At 44.9% G+C, this 19565-nt stretch overlaps 1 protein-coding gene across 2 annotated transcripts in view; it reads right to left on the bottom strand.

Moving 5' to 3' along the window:
• The window catches only part of TRIQK (triple QxxK/R motif containing), a 79632-nt gene that overhangs the window by 14497 nt on the left and 45570 nt on the right, over positions 1–19565 (bottom strand). Inside the window, exons 3-4 of one of the 2 annotated variants that reach the window (XM_073330588.1) lie at positions 9979–10064; positions 4874–5103 (exon numbers count right to left, since the gene is read on the bottom strand). In XM_073330588.1, coding sequence (XP_073186689.1) covers positions 5086–5103; positions 9979–10064 — 104 coding nt within the window. In that variant the 3' untranslated portion in view covers positions 4874–5085. Of the gene's footprint in view, positions 1–4873; positions 5104–9978; positions 10065–19565 lie in introns of those variants that run through there. The other variant, XM_073330587.1, reaches the window with a different exon arrangement.

Here is a 19565-nt window from a genome sequence, read left to right as displayed (position 1 = left end):
GAAAGGGCATAACGAGTGGGGTCCCATGGGGATCAGTTCTGGTTCTGGTTCTGTTCAATATCTTCCTCAATGATTTAGATAACGGCATACAGAGTACACTTATAAAGTTTGCGGACCCTACCAATCTGGTAGGGGTTGCAAGTGCTTTGGAGGATGGGATTATAATTCAAAATCATCTGGACAAACTGGAGAAATGGTGTGAAATAAACAGGTTGAAATTCAATAAGGACAAATTCTAAGTACTCCACTTAGGAAGGAACAATCAGTTGCACGCATACAAAATGGGAAATGACTGCCTAGGAAGGAGTTCTGTGGAAAGGACATCTGGTGGTCATAGTGGACCACAAGCTAAATATGAGTCAACAGTGTAACACTGTTGCAAAAAAAGTGAACATCATTCTGGGATGTATTAGCAGGAGCGCTGTAAGCAAGACATAAGAATTCTTCCTCTCTACTCTGCACTGATTAGGCCTCAACTGGAGTATTGTGCCCAGTTCTGGGTGCCACATTTCAGGAAAGATGTGGACAAATTGGCGAAAGTCCAGAGAAGAGCAACAAAAATGATTAAAAGTCTAGAAAACATCACCTATGAGGGAAGGTTGAAAAAACTGGGTTTTTTTAGTCTGGAGAAGACTGAGAGGGGACATGAAAACAGTTTTCAAGTACATAAAAGGTTGTTACAAGGAGGAGGGGAAAAAACTGTTCTTCTTAACCTTGAGGATAGGACTAGAAGCAATGGGCTTAAATTGCAGCAAGGGAGATTTAGGTTGGACATTAGAAAAAACTTCCTAACTGTCAGGGTGCTTAAGAACTGGAATAAATTGCCCAGGGAGGTTGTGGAATCTCCATCACTGGAGATTTTTAAGAGCAGTTTAGACAAATACCTGTCAGGGATGGTCTAGATAATACTTAGTCCTGCCATGAGTGCAGGGGATTGGACTAGATGACCTCTCAAGGTCCCTTCCAGTCCTATAATTGTCTTCATTTGGTACTGGCTGCTGTCGGAAGTCACGGTACCGGGCTAGCTAGACCATTGTTCTCACCCAGTGTGGCCACTCTTATGTTCACCAGTATCAGGTGGGTTTGTACTCAGCAAGGCTCAGCTGTACTTCTGCTACTGCAGCTACTCTGCTGTTTATACTTGTGCTAATTCAATGAGAGCTAGTGCAAGAATGTGCAGATGAGCAGGGGAATCACACACCTACCTCATTGTACAGATGTAGTCTCAGAGTTATGTCCTCAGACAGGGGTCCTTCCCATCTGGGAGGTCCTATATCCTTAGGGGCTGCCTGAGGATGTGCCACACACCCAAACCAAGACAGAACAATGACAATATTGGATAATATTTTTAAAAGGACAAAATACTGCACACTCAAAACAAGTACGGTCACGCTGGTTCAACTAAATTTTTGATATTTATAAGTCCTTAGTTGCTACTCTGACATTATCAACATGGATAAAATTGCTCATTGAGGAAATTAAAAAGCACTAAATGGCAATGACTGAAAGAAACTTTGTTACTTTAAATCCTGCATTAAAATGAAAAACAATTAGAATTTGACAAGACAAGCTAATTAGTCTAGCTCTGAAATGTACAGCACCTTCAGGGCAGTTGATTCCAAAAAGTTTCATGTCATTTCCAGGGGGTGGTTTCTTCCTTTTTTTCAAACAAATCTTATAAACTCTTTGGGTGAAATGCACCCCTATTGGAACTCCACTCACTTCCCTAGTTATGAGGAGATGATTTTTCACTGTTAATTTATCCTCTTCTCTCCCGTCTCCTCACATTCTACCCTCTTTCTTTGTTTATATCCACTTATTGTCTCACCTTACATGTTTAGACTGCCAGCTCTTTGGGGCAAGGACTGTCTATTATATGTCTGTACAGAGTATAGAGTAATGGGGTCCTGTTGCTTGATAGGGGCCTCTAGACACTATTGCAGCACATCTTAATACATTAATTAAATAATAATTACAACTGCAGTTATGCCCAGGATGGATTTGCCCTTATAATACTTCTGTTATCTACAAGTTAGCAATTTTTAGATTTTTAGAAGGGAGGAATACTGCACCACATGTTGAAGGCACTATGAGTAAATGAAATCCTTGGAAAATACACGTAAGTATGTGTTTTTCACATATTTGGCAACAAGACTGGGTACTTCCAGGATTATTTATTATGTTGTCTCCAGACTGTTTGCTACCATTGCAATTACCACAGAATTTTGTATATCAGCTACTTTTCAAACACATATTACAGGCTTGATCTGACCCTTACTGAAGTTAACTGCAAGTCCCATTGATTTTAATGGTACAGGATCCGGGTCTGTATTCTTTAAAGAAAATAAAGCCTACCCTTAGCACATATGAACCCTGTTGCTTATTACAGTTCACCAACAAAAACTTTGTTAATGCAGAGTTAAATTTGTGTTGTGGTGTCTTGCGGCCTGCCAGCACCTCAAGCTCAGCTACTCAATCCACTGAGATAATGAAAACTTAAGCCTCTGAAAACCAAGAAATACACAGTTAAAGTACATGTCATTCCTGTACGGTAACCTTAACTCTGACCCCAGGAACTGGCAACAGTTAGTGGGAATAGTTGAGTAAGGAAGGTGCCATAATAAGTAAACAGAGTTCAACTACTTCATATCTCCAAAGTTATCCGGAAAAGAAGATGGAGCTATCTGGAACATGTTCAGAATGAAGCCAGAGCATTTGCCATAACAAGCATGCCATCAGGCAGCTGAAGAACACACAGAAGGTGCTGAGAGGGAAAACTTCTGTGCTTTAAAAATGCAGAGAACATACACAGCAGCTCAGGATAGACAGGGATGGCAGAGCCTTGTTTGTGCCCTAAGTGAGGTTTGATAGAATAAGAAGGATTTCAGACTCAGATTTATCTACATGCACTCCAACTTCATTCACTGTGCTAGATGTAGTTGTATTGAAAGGTTCAGAGATTAGGTGAAGCAGGTTGGAAGAGCTGTCACTGTGATATGACGACAGTAATTTGGTGAAGAGGCTGTGACATTTAGCAAGTCTGGGTGGTTTGTATGGAATAGGCTCAATGTTTGTATAGATATCGCTTCTTTGCTATGTCTGACCTAAACCCAAGTTTTGCTTTAGCAAAGAGAAGATATTATACCTTGCCATACAGTGTTTATTGAGCTGTTCCCCAACTGTTCTGCAGCATCTGCAAGGGGTTTTAGAATGTGTGTTATGGGCATATTGGGGCATCACTCCATGAAGGCATAGCTAAGGTTGCATTGCAGGGATGGCATATTGCAGGGATTGCATGTACCTTAACTGTTTTCAAAGGCTTAAGTTTGCTTTCCGTAACTCTTCACTTCCTGCTTTTTCAGAGGTTTCAGTGTAATTCAGGGGTGGGCAAATTTTTTGGCCCATAGGCCACATCGGGGTTGCAAAACTTTATGGAGGGCCAGGTAGAGAAGGCTGTGCCTCCCCAAACAGCCTGAACCCCGCCCCCATCCGCCCCCCTCAGAGTTCCCGACCCATCCAACTCCATCCCACCCTGTTCCTTGTCTCCTGACTGCCCCGACCCCTATCCACACGCCTGCACCTAATCGCCCCCTGGGACCTCCCCCATCCAACCCCCCTGCTCCCCGTCCCCTGACCCCCCCACCCTGAACCTCCACCCCATCCAACCGCCCCCTGACCGTCCCCCAGGACCCTCTGCCCCTTATCCAACCCCTCCCCGCCCCCTTACAATGCCGCTCAGAGCGGCAGGAGCTTGCAGCCACGACGACGCCCTGCCTGGCAGGAGTGGCGGGCCAGAGCACTGGCGGCGTGCTGAGGCTGAGGGGGGAAGGGAGGGACGACAGAGGGGAAGGGGCTGGGAGCTAGCCTCCCCGGCCGGGAGCTCAGGAGCTGGGCAGGACGGTCCTGCGGGCCGTAGTTTGCCTACCTCTGGTGTAGCTGAATCTGATGTTCTGGAAGGGCACGAGGCACTACTGGGCAACCTTAACTCTGCATTAACAAAGTGTTTTCCCATTGTATTTCCTAATTTTTTGAACAGAAACAGAGATGTTATTTGTAGGAGACAACTATACCTTCTTAACGTAACACTATCACATGGTATGCAGGTGGAACTGAGGACAGATTAAAGATACCACATGGCATGTTTGTGGGGTCTTTCGCCTTCCTGTGTGTTTCATTACAGTCAAATGGCGATAATGCTCGTGTTATGACATTTTTTGAGTGTGGAGGTGCTGACAGGATAGGGAGAGAAAACAGACGTTTTCACAATATTTTGAAATTATTATTCCACGTAGTTTATAGTAACTTTAAGCATATGAAAGGAGACTAGTGTGTGTGTCTCTTCTCACCCTCTCCTTAGCTCACCGTCTCCCATAGCATACACCCCTTCCAGAGCATATAGCTGCCCCGCCGGCATTTGCAGATCTCCCTCCCCTGCCCATCTCTGTATCGGCAGCTACAGCTGACTGTTAGCAAGCTCAGAGGAGGACATTCAGGGCGTCTTCACTACTGCGCTACATGGGTGCCAATGTGCTACGTCGACAAGAGAGCACTCTTCTGTTGGCATAATTACTCCACCAAAAGGAGAGGCAGAAACTAGCATCTCCAGCTAACATAGTATGGTGTAGACACCGCTTTAAGTTGAGATAACTTACATTACTTAGAAGGGTGGTTTGTTCACACCCCTGAGTGATGTAAGTTACATCAACTTAAGGGGTAGTGTAGACAAGCCCTCAGAGAGGTGTGAAGTGGCCCGTTCATTTCAATGAGATCTCCCCAATGAATGAGAACACACCATGAAGATGAATGCAGCCTGAAAAGGGCTCCGAGAGGGAAGAGCTGCTCTGTTCATCTCAATGGGTGTTTTCATTTCATCGCATCTGTGGGTTTGTACCATGCACTAAGCAATCCTGTTCTCTGCTCCTCATCCTGGTCTCAGCATTGTCTTTGGTGCATGCTCTGGTCATGCCGCTTCTCAGCTCCCAACTATGATCTTAGTGCTGTGTACTGTACCATGCACCAAACATTCCTCTCCTCATCCCAGTCTCTGTATTGTATGCCTGTTCCATGCACTGAACATACTTGTTGTCAGTTCCCAAATATGATCTACCACAAAAGAAGAGCAACAAAAATTATTAAGGTTATGGAACATGGAGAGAGATTGAAAAGACAAGGACTTTGCAGCTAGGAAAGGAGACGACAAGTGGGGGGTACAATAGAGGTCTATAAAATCATGAATGGTGTGGAGAAAGTGAATAAGGAAGTGTTATTTACTCCTTCATATAACACAAGAACTAGGGTCACCAATGAAATAATAGGCACCAGGTTTAAAATGAACAAAAGGAAGTACTTCTTCACACAACACACAGTCAACCAGTGAAACTTGTTGCCAGAGGATATTGTGAAGGCCAAAACTAAAACCTGGTTAAAAAAAAATACGTAAGTTCATGGAGGATAGGTCCATCAGTGGCTATTAGCCAAGATGGTCAGGGATGCCAACTCATGCTCTGGGTTTCCCTAGCCTCTGACTGCCAGACTCTAGGAGTTTGTTACAGGGGATGGATTACTTGATGATTACCTGTTCTGTTCATTCCCTCTGAAGCCCATTCCACTCCTCACCCAGTCTCTACATCAGAGGTGGGCAAACTACAGCCCGCAGGCCACATCCGGCACGTGGGACCGTCCTGCCCGGCCCCTGAGCTCCCGGCCAGGGAGGCTGTCCTCCGCCCCGCCACCCCCCCGCAGCCTCAGCATGCCGCCAGCGCTCTGGCTCATCGCTCCTGCCGGGCAGGGAGGCAGCGTGGCTTCAAGCTCCTGCCACTCTGAGTGACGTGGTAAGGGGGTGGGGAGGGGTTGAATAAGGGGCAAGGGATCCTGGGGGCCAGTCAGGGGATGGGGGCAGTTGGATGGGGCAGAGTTTCGGGGGGGGGGGAGCGGTCGGGGGGGGGGAGCAGGGAGATTGGATAAGGGGTGGGGTCCCAGGGGGCGGTTAGGGGCGCAGGTGTGGATAGGGGTCAGGGAGGGTTGGATATGTGTGGGAGTCCCGGGGGCGCCTGTCAAGGGATGGGGGTGTGGATAGGGGTCGGGCAGTCAGGGGACAGGGAGCAGGGAGGGTTGGATATGTGTGGGAGTCCCGGGGGCGCCTGTCAAGGGATGGGGGTGTGGATAGGAGTCGGGCAGTCAGGGGACTGGGAGCAGGGGGGTTGGATAGGGGGTGGGGCCCCGGGGGGTTGGGGCGGGAATCCCAGGAGGGGGCTGTCAGGGACGGGAATCCCAGGAGGGGGCGGTCAGGGACAAGGAGTGGGGGGGCGTGTTGGATGGGTCGGGGATTCTGAGGGGGGCAATCAGGGGGCAGATAGGGAGCGGGGTCCAAGCTGTTTGGGGGAGGCACAGCCTTCCCTACCTGGCCCTCCATAGTTTCGCAACCCCGATGTGGCCCTCGGGCCAAAAAGTTTGCCCACTCCTGCTCTACATTGTATGCCCGTGTCATGCACTGAACATTCTTGTTCCCCTCCTACTCTCAGCACTAGGGGGGGCATATTTTGAAAGAAGGACAAAAATAGTGGTGGGCGCAAGAGGGAATATTCACAGGAGGAGAGCTGAAGTGCTCCCCAAATCCCTCACTGCATGCTCTGATCGCCCTTCTCTCCTCCCCACACTCTCCTGCACTGCTCTGACCTCCCTCTTTCCCAAGTAGCAGCAGCAGCCAGTGGAGAGGGAGCCTTGAACCCCTTCCCCACTGCTGGAGTAAGCATGGGAAAGAATGGGACTTCTGGGTTTCTTCCCCTGATTGGGGGACAGTGGAGGGAAGGGAAGCCTCTGAGCAACCTCCATTTCCCTTCCCTGTCAAGTCTAGCACTGTTGCCCAACTTACCCTTCCCCATGGTTCTGTTCTGTCAGCACTTCTGAGAAGCCAGAGAGCAAAGGTCCCTTTGAGGATGCACCTTTATTCACTGGGGGATCACAGAAAAACTACATATTTGGAAATCAAGTGCAGCATCAAAACTCTAGTCACTGAACTGGGTTTTCAAAAAAACACAGTATTTGGATGATTCTTTACACTAATAAGGGCCATTGTCTAAGGGTGTGAGGCACAGCTCTAAGTTGGCAAAGGGCCAGAGCTCCATCCTGCATCCTTCCAGTCTCCGTATCCCCTGCACTGCCCCATGCTCCCACATTTGCCTTCACTGTTCTGACACCCTATATCCCCTGGCTCTGCACCAAAAAAAGTATGAGAAGCTGTAAATATTACGAGCAGTTGATGTTGGGGGGCAGGAAGGCTCTGTATCAGGAACCCTTGACCAAACAACTCAGCATCTTGCTTTCCTTTTGATCCTACTTATTTCCATTCTATGGAAGCAGATGAAGATTATGAATCATGAGTACATTATCCTAACCACTTGTGTTCTTTCATCTTCTCTTTATTTAATACCAATTTCCTTGATAATATTTGAAAAGTAAAATCAGTCTGAATGTGAATGTGAATTTTAGAGCATATCTCATTAAAATATTACTCTTAAACTAGAAATGTTGGTTTCAGGGCAAAACTTTCCTGAAGAATGCAGTCAGAGATCAAGGACACACACATAACACATTCTCTAAAAGCCGCTAATGGTAGGGCTCAAATTCACATTGCATGGGTGCAGCTTAGGTTCAGTCACCACAGCATGTAACCCAGTTACTCTGACAACAGGCTGCCTACCAACCTTCTGGCTTCAACAGAGCCCTAGCCTTGCTGCAGATGTGCATTTCACTCTTTTGGGTACATCAGTTTGGCATGCACTGAACTGTAGTTACAAACTTTACTCTTAATAACTTTTTCAATCTTGCTTCCCCAGAGGGGCAGTGGGTCCCATGCATTAGCTAAAATAAATCCTCAGTGACTGAGATCAGTTTGCGGAGGACCAGAGCCAGAGTCTGAACCCCGGGTGAGAAAAGAGTTAGATGAACCAGGTGATGGGGGTGGGGAGACCTCTTGCTAAAATGACCACAAACTTAGACCACTAATACTACCCCCAGCACCCTCATAAGGTACAGCAAATTTAATTTAAATTTAAATTTAAATTTTAATTTAAATTTAAAGACAATCTAACTAAGCATGCAGATTTTGAGAACTTACAATAGTCATCCCTTAAACAGCAACACTCAACTTTATGTTTAGCAGAGCTAACGCTCTGCTAGACTACAATATGTTAAGGGAGAAACATGTTGCGACATAAAATTCTCTCTTATTTTCCTCAGTCACTAACATTTATACTTAAGATTCTATGTATCTTTATTCTTCTCAGTTTTGTGTACTTTTCAAGTAAGAATTATGCAATACAAGGAAATAGTGAGTGATCTAGTTTCTGAGAACACAGGAACAAAATATCCTCACTTGTAAAAGACATTTAGCAAAATCTCCAAAAACACTAATTGAGAGGGGTTTTTTTTTAAATTAACTGGGAGCTGAATGGACAATAAAAATGACCAGGTGGAACATCACTTTGAGAAGGTCATATCACAGAATTAAAAAAATAAGAGTAAAATGCAGTAGGGCTATGTCTACACTACAGCCTATGTTGGCAAAATGTATGTCGCTCAGGGGTGTGAATATTCCACCCCCTGAGCGACATAAATTGCACCGACATAAGCGTTTGTGTGCAGAGCACTATGTCAGCAGAAGAAACTCTCCCAATGACATCACTTATACTGCTCGCGGAGGTGGGGTGTTTTTTAATGCCAATGGGAGAGGTCTTTCCCATTGGCATAGAGCGTCTTCACCAGATGTGATGCAGCTGTACTGGTAAAGTTGCAGCCCTGTATGTATAGATATACCCTAAGAAAGAAAGGAAAAAACACAGAACTCCAGAGGTTAGTAATCCATCTTTTAAACAAAAAAGGCAATCTACTTTTTCTCATTAAAAACTGACACACAGCACTAACTGAGGAGATTATGTTGTGAAAACATACTGCACCGCATGGCAGTACTTGATCGAGATCAGCAATCAGGAGCAAAAGGAAAGTACTGTTTCATGATTATAATAGCAAATTCTGGAAGACAACCAAATACATCATCTGGCAGCTCAACAGCTGTTACAGCTTGGTAGTAATACCTTGGCATTTGCTATAAACTATAACTTGAAAAAATTGATTTCTCATCTGCCAGAAACAAGAATATGTTCTCCTTTTAACATTTCTGAGTTTCTTTCGATAGAACAGTTAGATTTTTGAGCCATTTTTATTCTGCATGTTTCTCAGCATGGCTGCCAAGTTAATTTCATATTATTTTATTTTGATTCAAAAATAAATTTGGGGGATAAATATTGGATGCAACTTAAATAAACGACATGCTTAGCCAAATTCCATCATAATAGCATGGTGAATAGTACAGAATATTTGTCCTTCATGTTAATATTTATTGCCCTGACCATTTAGTCATAATTATACTTCACACTCACTTGAAAACAGGAAGTTTCCAAGCACTTTGAAATTCAGGACACTCCTTGCTGTTTTGTTGGTGGTGAAGGCAATCATTTTCCATGTTGGAGTCAAAGTGGATGGATGTAGCCACATAATATATTATACTTATTAATGATGAGACTATACCAATATTTGTTTTTAAACAACTCCTGGATATAACATACTAGAAGAAGGCAGGAATTCATGGCTATTTTGAACAACTATATAAAACCATTAAAGCATTTTTGTTTATACAGTACCTGTCTAAAAAATCCTGTTTCTAAACATATACTATTCCACTGGCACTGTTAAATAAAAGTATGCTTCATATCAAGAATGTGGAACATTTAAAGTCCTTTAGAGTTTCAGTTATTCCAGTTATTTGAAGGTTAAAAACAATCCCTCATAAATATTTTAGATTCTGGCATTCCACTTAGGTCTTGAAGTGTCAAACAATATCTCTCAAAAATCAATATTCACACAGTACATCTATGGGGAAAAGAAACTCAACATGGTATAAGCTATCAAATAGATATCTACCTTTATGCCCAGTGCAGTTTTCTTGGCCTCTGCTTTTAATCTTGTTGCTCTTAACACTGGCCTGCTTTTCTTGTAATCTTGTTTTCCTAAGGTAGAAAAAAGAGTTAATGTAAATGATGCACTGAAGATAAGGTACATCTACAATAAATTGTAGCTTCAGTGGCAGATCTAAAATTTTTAAGAGTTCAGTGATAGAAAGAAAGAGTTGTGCCCCAAGAACAGGACCAATAGCAGGGTCAACAATGGTCTTTAAAACAAATAACAACCAGAAAACCAAAACAGTAGTTAACAAATCAACCTGGAGCCTGAGAGTCCAGTGAGCTACAAAATGCAAATTATGATACACCTCCAATGGTACGTTATTTACTAAAATGGCAACTGCAATGTTCAGTAGCCGTCAGACAGCATGTGTGTAGAAAACATCAACCTTCTGCAGGAGTCCCCCCGCACCCCACCAGTCTATTCAGCATCTATTCATATCCAGTGAAGAGATCCCCTTTGTGGCATACAGGGGATGCTCCCCTTGTACAAGTTCTCCTCCCCCAAACAGCCCCACATTAGGGATTAAATATTGTGAAGACCGTCTGTTCTTGAGCAAAAGTCATGCATAAAGGATGTGAATAATTATGACACATTTGATGCCAAAAGGAAAGGCACAGCACCAGAATGTATTGTCAGAGGAAAGCTAACAGAGTCTCTTAGGGGAAGGAAGGGAAAGAGAATTAGGGAATGAAAATTTGTATCCTAAACTCCAACAAATTCATCCAGTCAATGCATCATGAATGTCTTCCACCATTAGAGTACAGGGCCACTGGAGCTTTATATCGCAGGAGCTGCTGACCTCCTAAGATAGGCGGGCACCACAGAGCAGAGGAACAGTCATTTTCTAAAGCAATCAGAGAAACAACCCAAAGGTTACCTCATGAGAAGAGGGGAAACAGAACCAGCAGGGGTTTCTACCCTCCAAGTATTATAATAGCACTGTTTGCTATGCAATGGTTAAGGAGCTGTCAGAATTTCCATTATAAATTGCAGGAATTTATAACTCATAAAAATTCACTCCAGGGTGAAATTTGGCACAGAACTATCCCAGCTTGGAATATTTTTGAGCCAATTTTCAATAAAGTGATGCAGCTGTTCCAACTTACTTGTGAACAAACTATAGAAATTTATCCATTTGGGATTTTTAAGCACTAAAAATATCTTCAACTTAAAAAAAAAGATAATTGAAAAGTGCTCGCTCCAGTTTCAGCGCTCATGACTCAAATCCTCTGTCATTCCTTCCAAGGTAAACAAAGCAGAACAACCAACAGAATGACTTACATCCAAATATCTGCTCTTCCAGTGATGCAACAGAATTTTAGATAATGAGAACTATGCAGCCTTGAAAGAGCACAGGGAACCAGAAGCTACTGGACGTCAACAACTGAAATCCCCCCACTTACTGATATTCCCTCCGAAGGGTAAACTGCAAAGGTGACCAACGTTGGTGTAAATATTTCATACAGGGTATGTACTCTCTTTGATTAAAGTTCATTTGTTAGGATCAAATCTACTGCTACAAGGAGAAAGTCTATTATTGCTTGTAGCAAGGTGGCCATTTACTGCATGCTCCATCCTGGACAGGGGTTGCTTTTCAGGAACGCTGTCCCTTTTGCCCCCTTCTTGCAGGCCACTTAAGAACAGCACACAGGCTTTCACATGAATACCACCACCACCTGCTTGGGGATAGTTTAACAACAAAAACAATCCTCAGGGTCCCAAAATAAAGTCCATCACCACGCAACAGTCCATAATGATTTCTGGTGTCGTCTCTCACAGCCAGAGCTCTTCTTCTGTCCCAATCTGTTCCCACAGCCCAACTCTTCCTGGCTGGAACTCAGTCTTTTGGCACTGGCCTCTAGACCCCCAAACTTCTAGGTCCAAACTCAGCCCAGGTTTTCCCTTAGGAGCCTCCTGCTCCAGTGGTCTCAGGGCATTCCCTACAAGGGCCCTTTACATTCCCTCCCAACTCTCTATGCTTTCTTACACTTTCCCAAAGCACTGCAGCCTACACCTGTTCTTATAGGAAAATCATCCTGATCTTTCCCAGGTTTGGCTCATTCTGTAATCAGGAATTTCAGCCCACCAGCCCTTAAGGATTGTGCCACCCTGTCACATTACTCTTTCCATCAGTTTAAACCACTCTGGTACTACTTACTCCAGTAATGTGGTTATTGATGAGGCTGGACTGCAGTTACATAGAGAATGCTTCCAGATTTATATTAAAGTTGATATGAACAACTAAAATCATCTATATAACAAATATTTTAATGATGACTCTAAAGCAGTTAATTCTCCAAAACTATGTACCTGTCATTTAATTTACCACTCCTTGCTAAATACGACAGCCAAAAGACACCCTGCTTTGAGCAGGGGTTTGGACTAGATGACCTCCTGAGGTTGGACTAGATGACCCTGATATTTTATGATTCTATACTGGAGAAGAGTCTTGAGTCCACCAAGTGCAAAAGTTTTTAAAGGGCATCTCTTCATTTTTTTGCAATGAAAACTAGATTCTGCAATTGTACTAAAAAAACCTCTTTCTAAAGCCCTAGGAAAGACATCTGCACTATAGGACAGTAAAGAACTATGAAATGCAAAGTCCCTGGCCCATAAAACTGATAGTTATCACCTGTAACACATTGCACAGATAAATAATGTAGGTTCATTAGGTTCTTTGGGCCTAGAAATTCAACAGTTTGGAATATGCATTTGCACACTTCTAATTCCTTCCTGTTTCATCATGCTCATACTGCAAGCTCTCTCTGTACAAATATTAGTCATCATTAGTCTAAGCTGTTTCTTCTTCCCACCAAGTGACAGTCAAAGTCAGTTAAAATGGACTCATCAGACAAAGCCCCATTTGTCTCTTACCCAATATCTATTTGACAGACACTGAGTTCCTGAGAGAGCATAGGCAGAGAAGCAGCAGAGGATGTAGCTGGAAAACTTCCAGACTAAATCTGATCGTGACCTTGTGTATTGTTTAAGCAAAACCCTCTTCTCTTTCATCCCTTCTCCACTATCTTCCCTTAGAGTTGGAGAGTCCCTGGTCCAACACAGTTACCAGAAGACCAGGATATGTTACAGTAGTGAGCATAATAAAGAGAGGAGCTTCCTGGTCGGGAAGTTCTCCAGTTTCTGCTTTTAAGGCATGGCTCTTTCTCCCTCTGTCTCCAAACTACTTGTTGCAAAGTAAGTGCATCCCTCTCCTTAAAGAAATGGTAATGGGAAGAAAAGAGTAAAGAAAAAAAAAAAACACAAATGTGATCAGGAGCAGTTGGAGCAAATTTACAATGTTAGAACAGTGCATAACTAGACAGTCAGAAATCAAAGAACCCTGTAAGAGGGAAGGCTGGAAAAGCTGTGGCAAGCACCAAGTCAAAGCCGGCAACAACATCCAGCAAAAGAGGAAGAATGTAGGAAATGCCATAAAATGGGACATTTTGCAATAGCACACAGATCACTAAGAGTAATGGAAACAATCCACGAGGGAGTGTTATTGTAGGATTGAACAGGGAGACTTTGGCAAACCAGTAAAGTGCCTGAAACCACTATGGCTTATTACTAAAAGCAGCCAAGTCAGCAGGCTGTAAATTAGCCAAGTCAGCAGGCTTAGCTTAACCAAGGCAGGAGGGGAAGGGGTTTTTTGGGTGCCACAGAAAGGGCAGCTTGACCCTGCATCCTTCCTGATAAGAATTGTGTTGAAGTTGCTGATATATGCATCTTAGAAAAGTAGGATGTGCCCCAGGAATGTCTATTGGGGCCTCAAGGCTGCAAACTCTGGAAAAACCCACATCTGGTTAATCGATAATCAGAAGGAACCTCTTGCTTGACTATTGAAACTGCTTACTTAACAAGTTTTCTTTAAGGGACATGTCATTCTATTACTAATGTATAAATAAGGGGGAAAAGTTTGAGGTAGTTGGACTCTTTCTGGACTCTCCCTCTGGATACATCTTGCAGTCCCCACCTGCAGACGGAAGATTTGGCCACCGGAAGCCTACTGCTGTGCCACTCGAGAGCCACACTCAGCTTTGGTAATTATCAAGGGTTGGGGGTGTTTTACTAACCTGTTGTGGAGGTGCGTATAAGTGCTTGAGACTAAGTAAAGTTTAGCTTCAAATGAAAGCACTCGTGTGTTGTCCTGTTTGTGCCAGCCATCTGTCGGTCGGACGGCCGTGTCTCCCCTGATTTATTTCCTGACACCACCTCACACAGAATGAAAGTTACCAAGAGCTTTGGGTTGAAAGAACCCCGGGTAACAGGATGACAATTAATCCATATTTCTAGGGCCTATATTCTCAATAGAACATACTACACCTTGGTATACAAGTATAAATGTGAAGCATTGAAACCTTAAATTTAACACTGATCCTGGGGCAGCAGTCGCTGCCAAAAAGATATATAATCAGTCCTGGGATGGAGATCTGCAAAGACCAAATAATATTCTACATGGAGCTAGTACACTACCTTGGATGTTTGTGAATAGTTCTGTGGGAAACTGGAGAAAAGACGGAAAGGTCTTCAACAAATATATGTAATACAGGGACTAAAAACTAGGGTTGCTAGCAATATAAGGACTACAACTAATAGAGAAACTGGACAGAAATAATAGAAAAAAGCAAACTATACAGGAGATGTATCCACACATCTTCACTGAGTTAGGGAGCTATCCGGGGAGTACAAAATAAAATTAGTGCCATCAGCAACTACCTTTTGCTCTCGAAGTCCCATGCCACACCCCTATATCCTTGCTGGGCAAAGTCAAAGAATAATGAAAGAGAATGTATGACTTGGGGGTTATTTCCCAGATAAAGGAACCCACTGACTGAAAACCAATGACAAAATCCACATTTGTGTGGATCTTACAAAACTTAAGAAAAGAGTGTGTGCAGAGAAAGATATATGCTTCCTGCAGCTGACCAGACATTAGCTCTAGCAGTTGCCTGGACCTGTGAATGGCACAGTGTCTATCCATTCGGCTTGGATTTTAACACAGAAACAGACCACAAGCCTTTACTGGCATTATTGGGTGCAAAACCACTGGATGACCTACCTAGGATTCAAAGAGTTCAAATACGGCTTCTGTAATTTTCCTTCAACACTGAACACATATCTGAGACAGCACTCATAGCAGCAGACACTCCACCTAGAGCCCCAATTACACAGCCACCCAGAGATGAACTAAAGGTTTTAGTGAAGATGTCAAAGTTTACATTCTGGCAGCAATTTCAGCATCTGCCAGCCAACTTCAGCAATTAGAGATGAACAACTAAAGGACAAGACTTGCCAGAAACTTACTCAACTCTGCCAAAGAGGGTGGGGTTGAAGGAGTCAACTTTCAACAGATTTATTGCCATATTAGCAGGACCAAAATGACCTTCACATGGCCTACTTCTGAAAGGACAGCATGTTTTTATCCCGATAGTACCTCAGAAAGAGATGCTCTCCAAAATCCATAAGGAACACCAAGATGTAAAAAAGTATGGGGCATGAGCACAGCAATCCATATGGTGGCCCAGACTGAATAGGCAAATTCAGATCTTAGCAAAGGGCTGCGATGTATGTATCAAGGAAAAAACAAACAAAAACACCATTACTCACTATAAAGCTACCTGACAGACCTTGGCAGAGGGTAGTAACACATTTGTTTTTCTGGTAGGTACATATATTATTGTAGTCAATTTTTTCTCCAGTTACATTGACTTGGCTATACTCACACAAAACTCACAGGTTATCCAGAAACTAAAATTAATATTTGCAAGACATGTGGTTCCTGAAGTCTTCATATGTGGCAACAGGACTCAATTTACCACTGAACCATTCCTAGTATTAACACAGGATTTGGAACATATTATAAGTCCATGTTACCCTCAGAAGAGGGAGATGGAGAGAACAGTGCAGACTTAAGATTTCTCCAAAAATCACTGAACATATATATCAGTCAACACTACTTGTACCTGGACTATCTCCTGCAGCACTTCTGATGGGAAGATGACTAGGGACACATTTACCTGTAGCACTGATACATCTTAAACCTAAGTGACCTTATCTAAAGGAATTTAAAAAAACCGGGATTCTGAAATAAAAATTTGGCAATAACAACAACAAAAAACAGTTACTCACCTTCTCGTAACTGTTGTTCTTCAAGATATGTTGTTCATGTCCATTCCAATCAGGTATGTGCACGTGTGCATGCATGGCAGGTGGAAGATTTTCCCCCTAGCAGTATCCATCGGGTTGGTCCGAGGGTACCTTGGAGTGGCACCATCATGGCACTCAATATAGGGCCCTACCAACCCGCCACCCCCACAGTTCCTTCTTGCCAGCTACTCTGACAGAGGGGTAGGAGGGTAGGTATTGGAATGGACATGAACAACACATCTCGAAAACAACAGCTAAGAGAAGGTGAGTAACCGTTTTTCTTCTTCGAGTGCTTGTTCATGTCAATTCCAATCAGGTAACTCCCAAGCCTAAATTCAGGAGACGGGGTCGGAGCTGTCCACTGACTGGAGCACTGCTCTACCAAAGACCTCATCGTCTCTGGCCTGCTGGGTAATCACATAATGCGCGGTGAAAGTATGTATGGAGGACCACATCACCACTCTGCATATTTCCTGGGTCAGGACTTGAGCCAGGAACGCTGCTGAAGAAGCTTGTGCCGTAGTGGAGTGCGCTGTGAGCAGAGGGGCAGGCACCTCTGCTAGGTTATAGCATTCATGGATGCAGGACATGATTCACAAGAAAATTTGTTGGGAGGAGACTGGAATACCCTTCATCCTGTCTGCCACAGCCACAAACAGTTGTGACTTCCTAAACGGTTTCGTTCTTTCAATGTAAAAGGCTAGTGCTTTGCGGAAATCCAATGAGTGAAGCCTCTGCTCTCTGCCACTCAAGTGCAGCTTAGGATAGAACACTGGGAGGAAGATTTCTGGTTGATGTGAAACTGGGAGACAACTTCGGGAGAAAAGCTGGGTGTGGACTGAGCTGAACCTTGTCCTTATAGAACACGGTGTAAGGGGGCTCTGATGTTAGGGCCTCAACCTCTGGCTGAGGTTATCACTACCAGAAACGCCACTTTGTATGACAGGTACAGCGGGGAACACGTCACCAGCAGTTCAAAGGGCGGACCCATCAATTTGGAAAGGATCAGACTGAGGTCCCAGGACAGGGTTGGTTGCTGGATGTGTGGATATAGCCTATCGAGACCCTTCAGGAAACAGCTGACCATAGGGTTGGCAAACACCGACTGGCCCTCTGCGCCTGGATGGAAGGCAGAGAGGGCAGCCAAGTGAACTCTTATTGATAACATGGACAATCGCTGCTGCTTGAGATGGAGAAGGTAGTCCAATATGAGTGGGTTAGAGACGAGCATCTGGGACAAGTGATGCTGCGCCGACCAGAATCTCTTCCATTTGGCAAGGTAGGTAGCCCTGGTGGTGGGTTTCCTACTGCCAAGGAGGGTATGAGCAGGAGAGCTCCATGGGGTTCAGCCATGGAGCTTCCACACCATGAGGTGCAACAACTCGAAGTTCGGGTGCTGGAGACAGCTGTGATCCTGAGTTATTAAGTCTTGGAGGAGGAGCAAGGTAACTGGGGCTTCCATGGACATTTCCAGGAGAGATGTGTACCAGTGTTGGTGGGGCCAGGCTGGACCTATCAATATCACTGAAGCTCTTCCCTTGTATCTTGAGGAGCACCTTGTGCATGAGATGGATGGGCGGGAACGCGTAGAGAAGATGGCCTCCCCATGGGAGGAGGAACGCGTCTGTGATGGAGCCTGGGCAAAACTGTTGGTACTTCCTGTTGGGTTGCATGGCAAACAGGTTCATCTGGGGAAAGCCCTACCGTTGGAAGATGGAGTTCACAACATCCGGGTGCAGGGACCACTCGTGGCCGTGAAAAGACCTGTTGATATGGTTCGCCAACTCGTTCTGTACTCCCAGGAGATACGATACTTGCAGGTGTATCGAATGAGCTACACAAAAGTCCCACAGCATGATGGCTTCCTGGCACAGGGGAGAGCAGCGTGCACCCCCGTGTTTGTTGATATAGAACATTGCTGTGGTGTTGTCTGTCATGACTGATACACATCTCCCTCTCAAGTGGGCTCGGAAAGTCTGGCATGCCAGATGCACCGCTCTCAGCTCTCTGACATTAATGTGGAGAGCAAGTTCTGCCTGAGACCAGAGGCTTTGTGTCCTGAGGTCTCCCAGATGTGTTTCCCAGTCCAAGGCTGACACATCTGTCACTAGCGAGAGGGATGGCTGAGGACCAGTGAAGGGGACCTCTGCACACACTACCTGTGGGTCAAGGCACCACTGGAGGAAGTCGAGGACCGGGCAAGGATGTCCAAACTGTCCCGAGCTGGCCAATACACTGAGGCTAGCCACGATTGGAGAGGCTGGAGTCTGAGCCTGGCATGTTGCATCACAAAGGTACAGGAGGCCATGTGTCCTAGAAGCTTCAGGCAATTCCTTGCTGTGGTGGTGGGAAACTGCCTGAGACTTCAAATGATGTTGCCCAGGGCCTGAAACCTCACTTCCGGGAGGTATGCCCTAGCGTGTGTTGAGTCCAGCACCACCCCATGAACTCCATCCGCTGAACAGAGGACAGATTCGATTTCCCCATGTTCAGGATAAGGCCCAGTTCATCGACTGTCATTCTTATGAAGTTGACTTGTACCTCCATTTGAGACCTGGAGCAGCCCTTGATCAGCCAGTCGTCAAGGTACCTGTACCTGGTGTCTGCATAGGAATTCGGTCACGATTGCCATGTACTTGGTAAACACACGAGGTGTCGCTGACAGGCCGAATGGGAGGACTGTAAACTGGTAGTGTCTGTTGCTCACCACAGACCTGAGGTATTTTCTGTGGGACAATGTAATTGCTATATGAAAGGATGTGTCCTTCAAGTGGAGGCATACCAGTCCCCTGGATCCAAGGAAGGGATGATGGAGGCCAAATAGACCATGCAGAACTTCAGTTTCTTCATGAACTTGTTGAGCTCTCAAAGGTCTAGGATGGGCCTGAGCCCGCCTTTGGCTTTCGGCATTAGGAGATATCGGGAATAGAAACCCTTGCTCTTCAGCTCCTGAGGAACCTCTTAGACTGCTCCTAGCGATAGGAGAGAGTGCACCTCCTATATGGGGAGTTGCTCGTGAAAGGGTCTCTGAAGAAGGACAGAAAAGGGGAGTGGAAGGGCGGGAGGGCAGAGAATTGGAGAGAGTATCCCCTCTCTACTGTGTGGAGCACTCAACTGTCCAATGTGATATGGGCCCATGCAGGGTAGAAAAGGGGTAGTCAGGACGAGAAGGTAAGGTGGGTTGGATTCAGTCCAAGTTCTGGTGCACTGTCCTTGTTCGCACCTTTGAAAGGCCTGCTTCTGGCCGGATGAAGGTTTGGATGGGCCAGAGCCCGGGTCTGAGGACAGGTGAGGCCTCTTCCTGCCGCCCCTGTTTCTCCTCCATGAGCTGTCTTGCCGGTGCTGCAGTTGGTAGAACAGCGGAGGAGGTTGCGGCCTAAAATGCCTCGGCTGCATGG

This window comes from Lepidochelys kempii, chromosome 2 (assembly GCF_965140265.1).
Source record: "Lepidochelys kempii isolate rLepKem1 chromosome 2, rLepKem1.hap2, whole genome shotgun sequence".
Lineage (NCBI taxonomy): Eukaryota > Metazoa > Chordata > Testudines > Cheloniidae > Lepidochelys > Lepidochelys kempii.
Note: the sequence above shows the minus strand (reverse complement) of the source record. Positions and strands in the feature narration are given on the sequence as shown.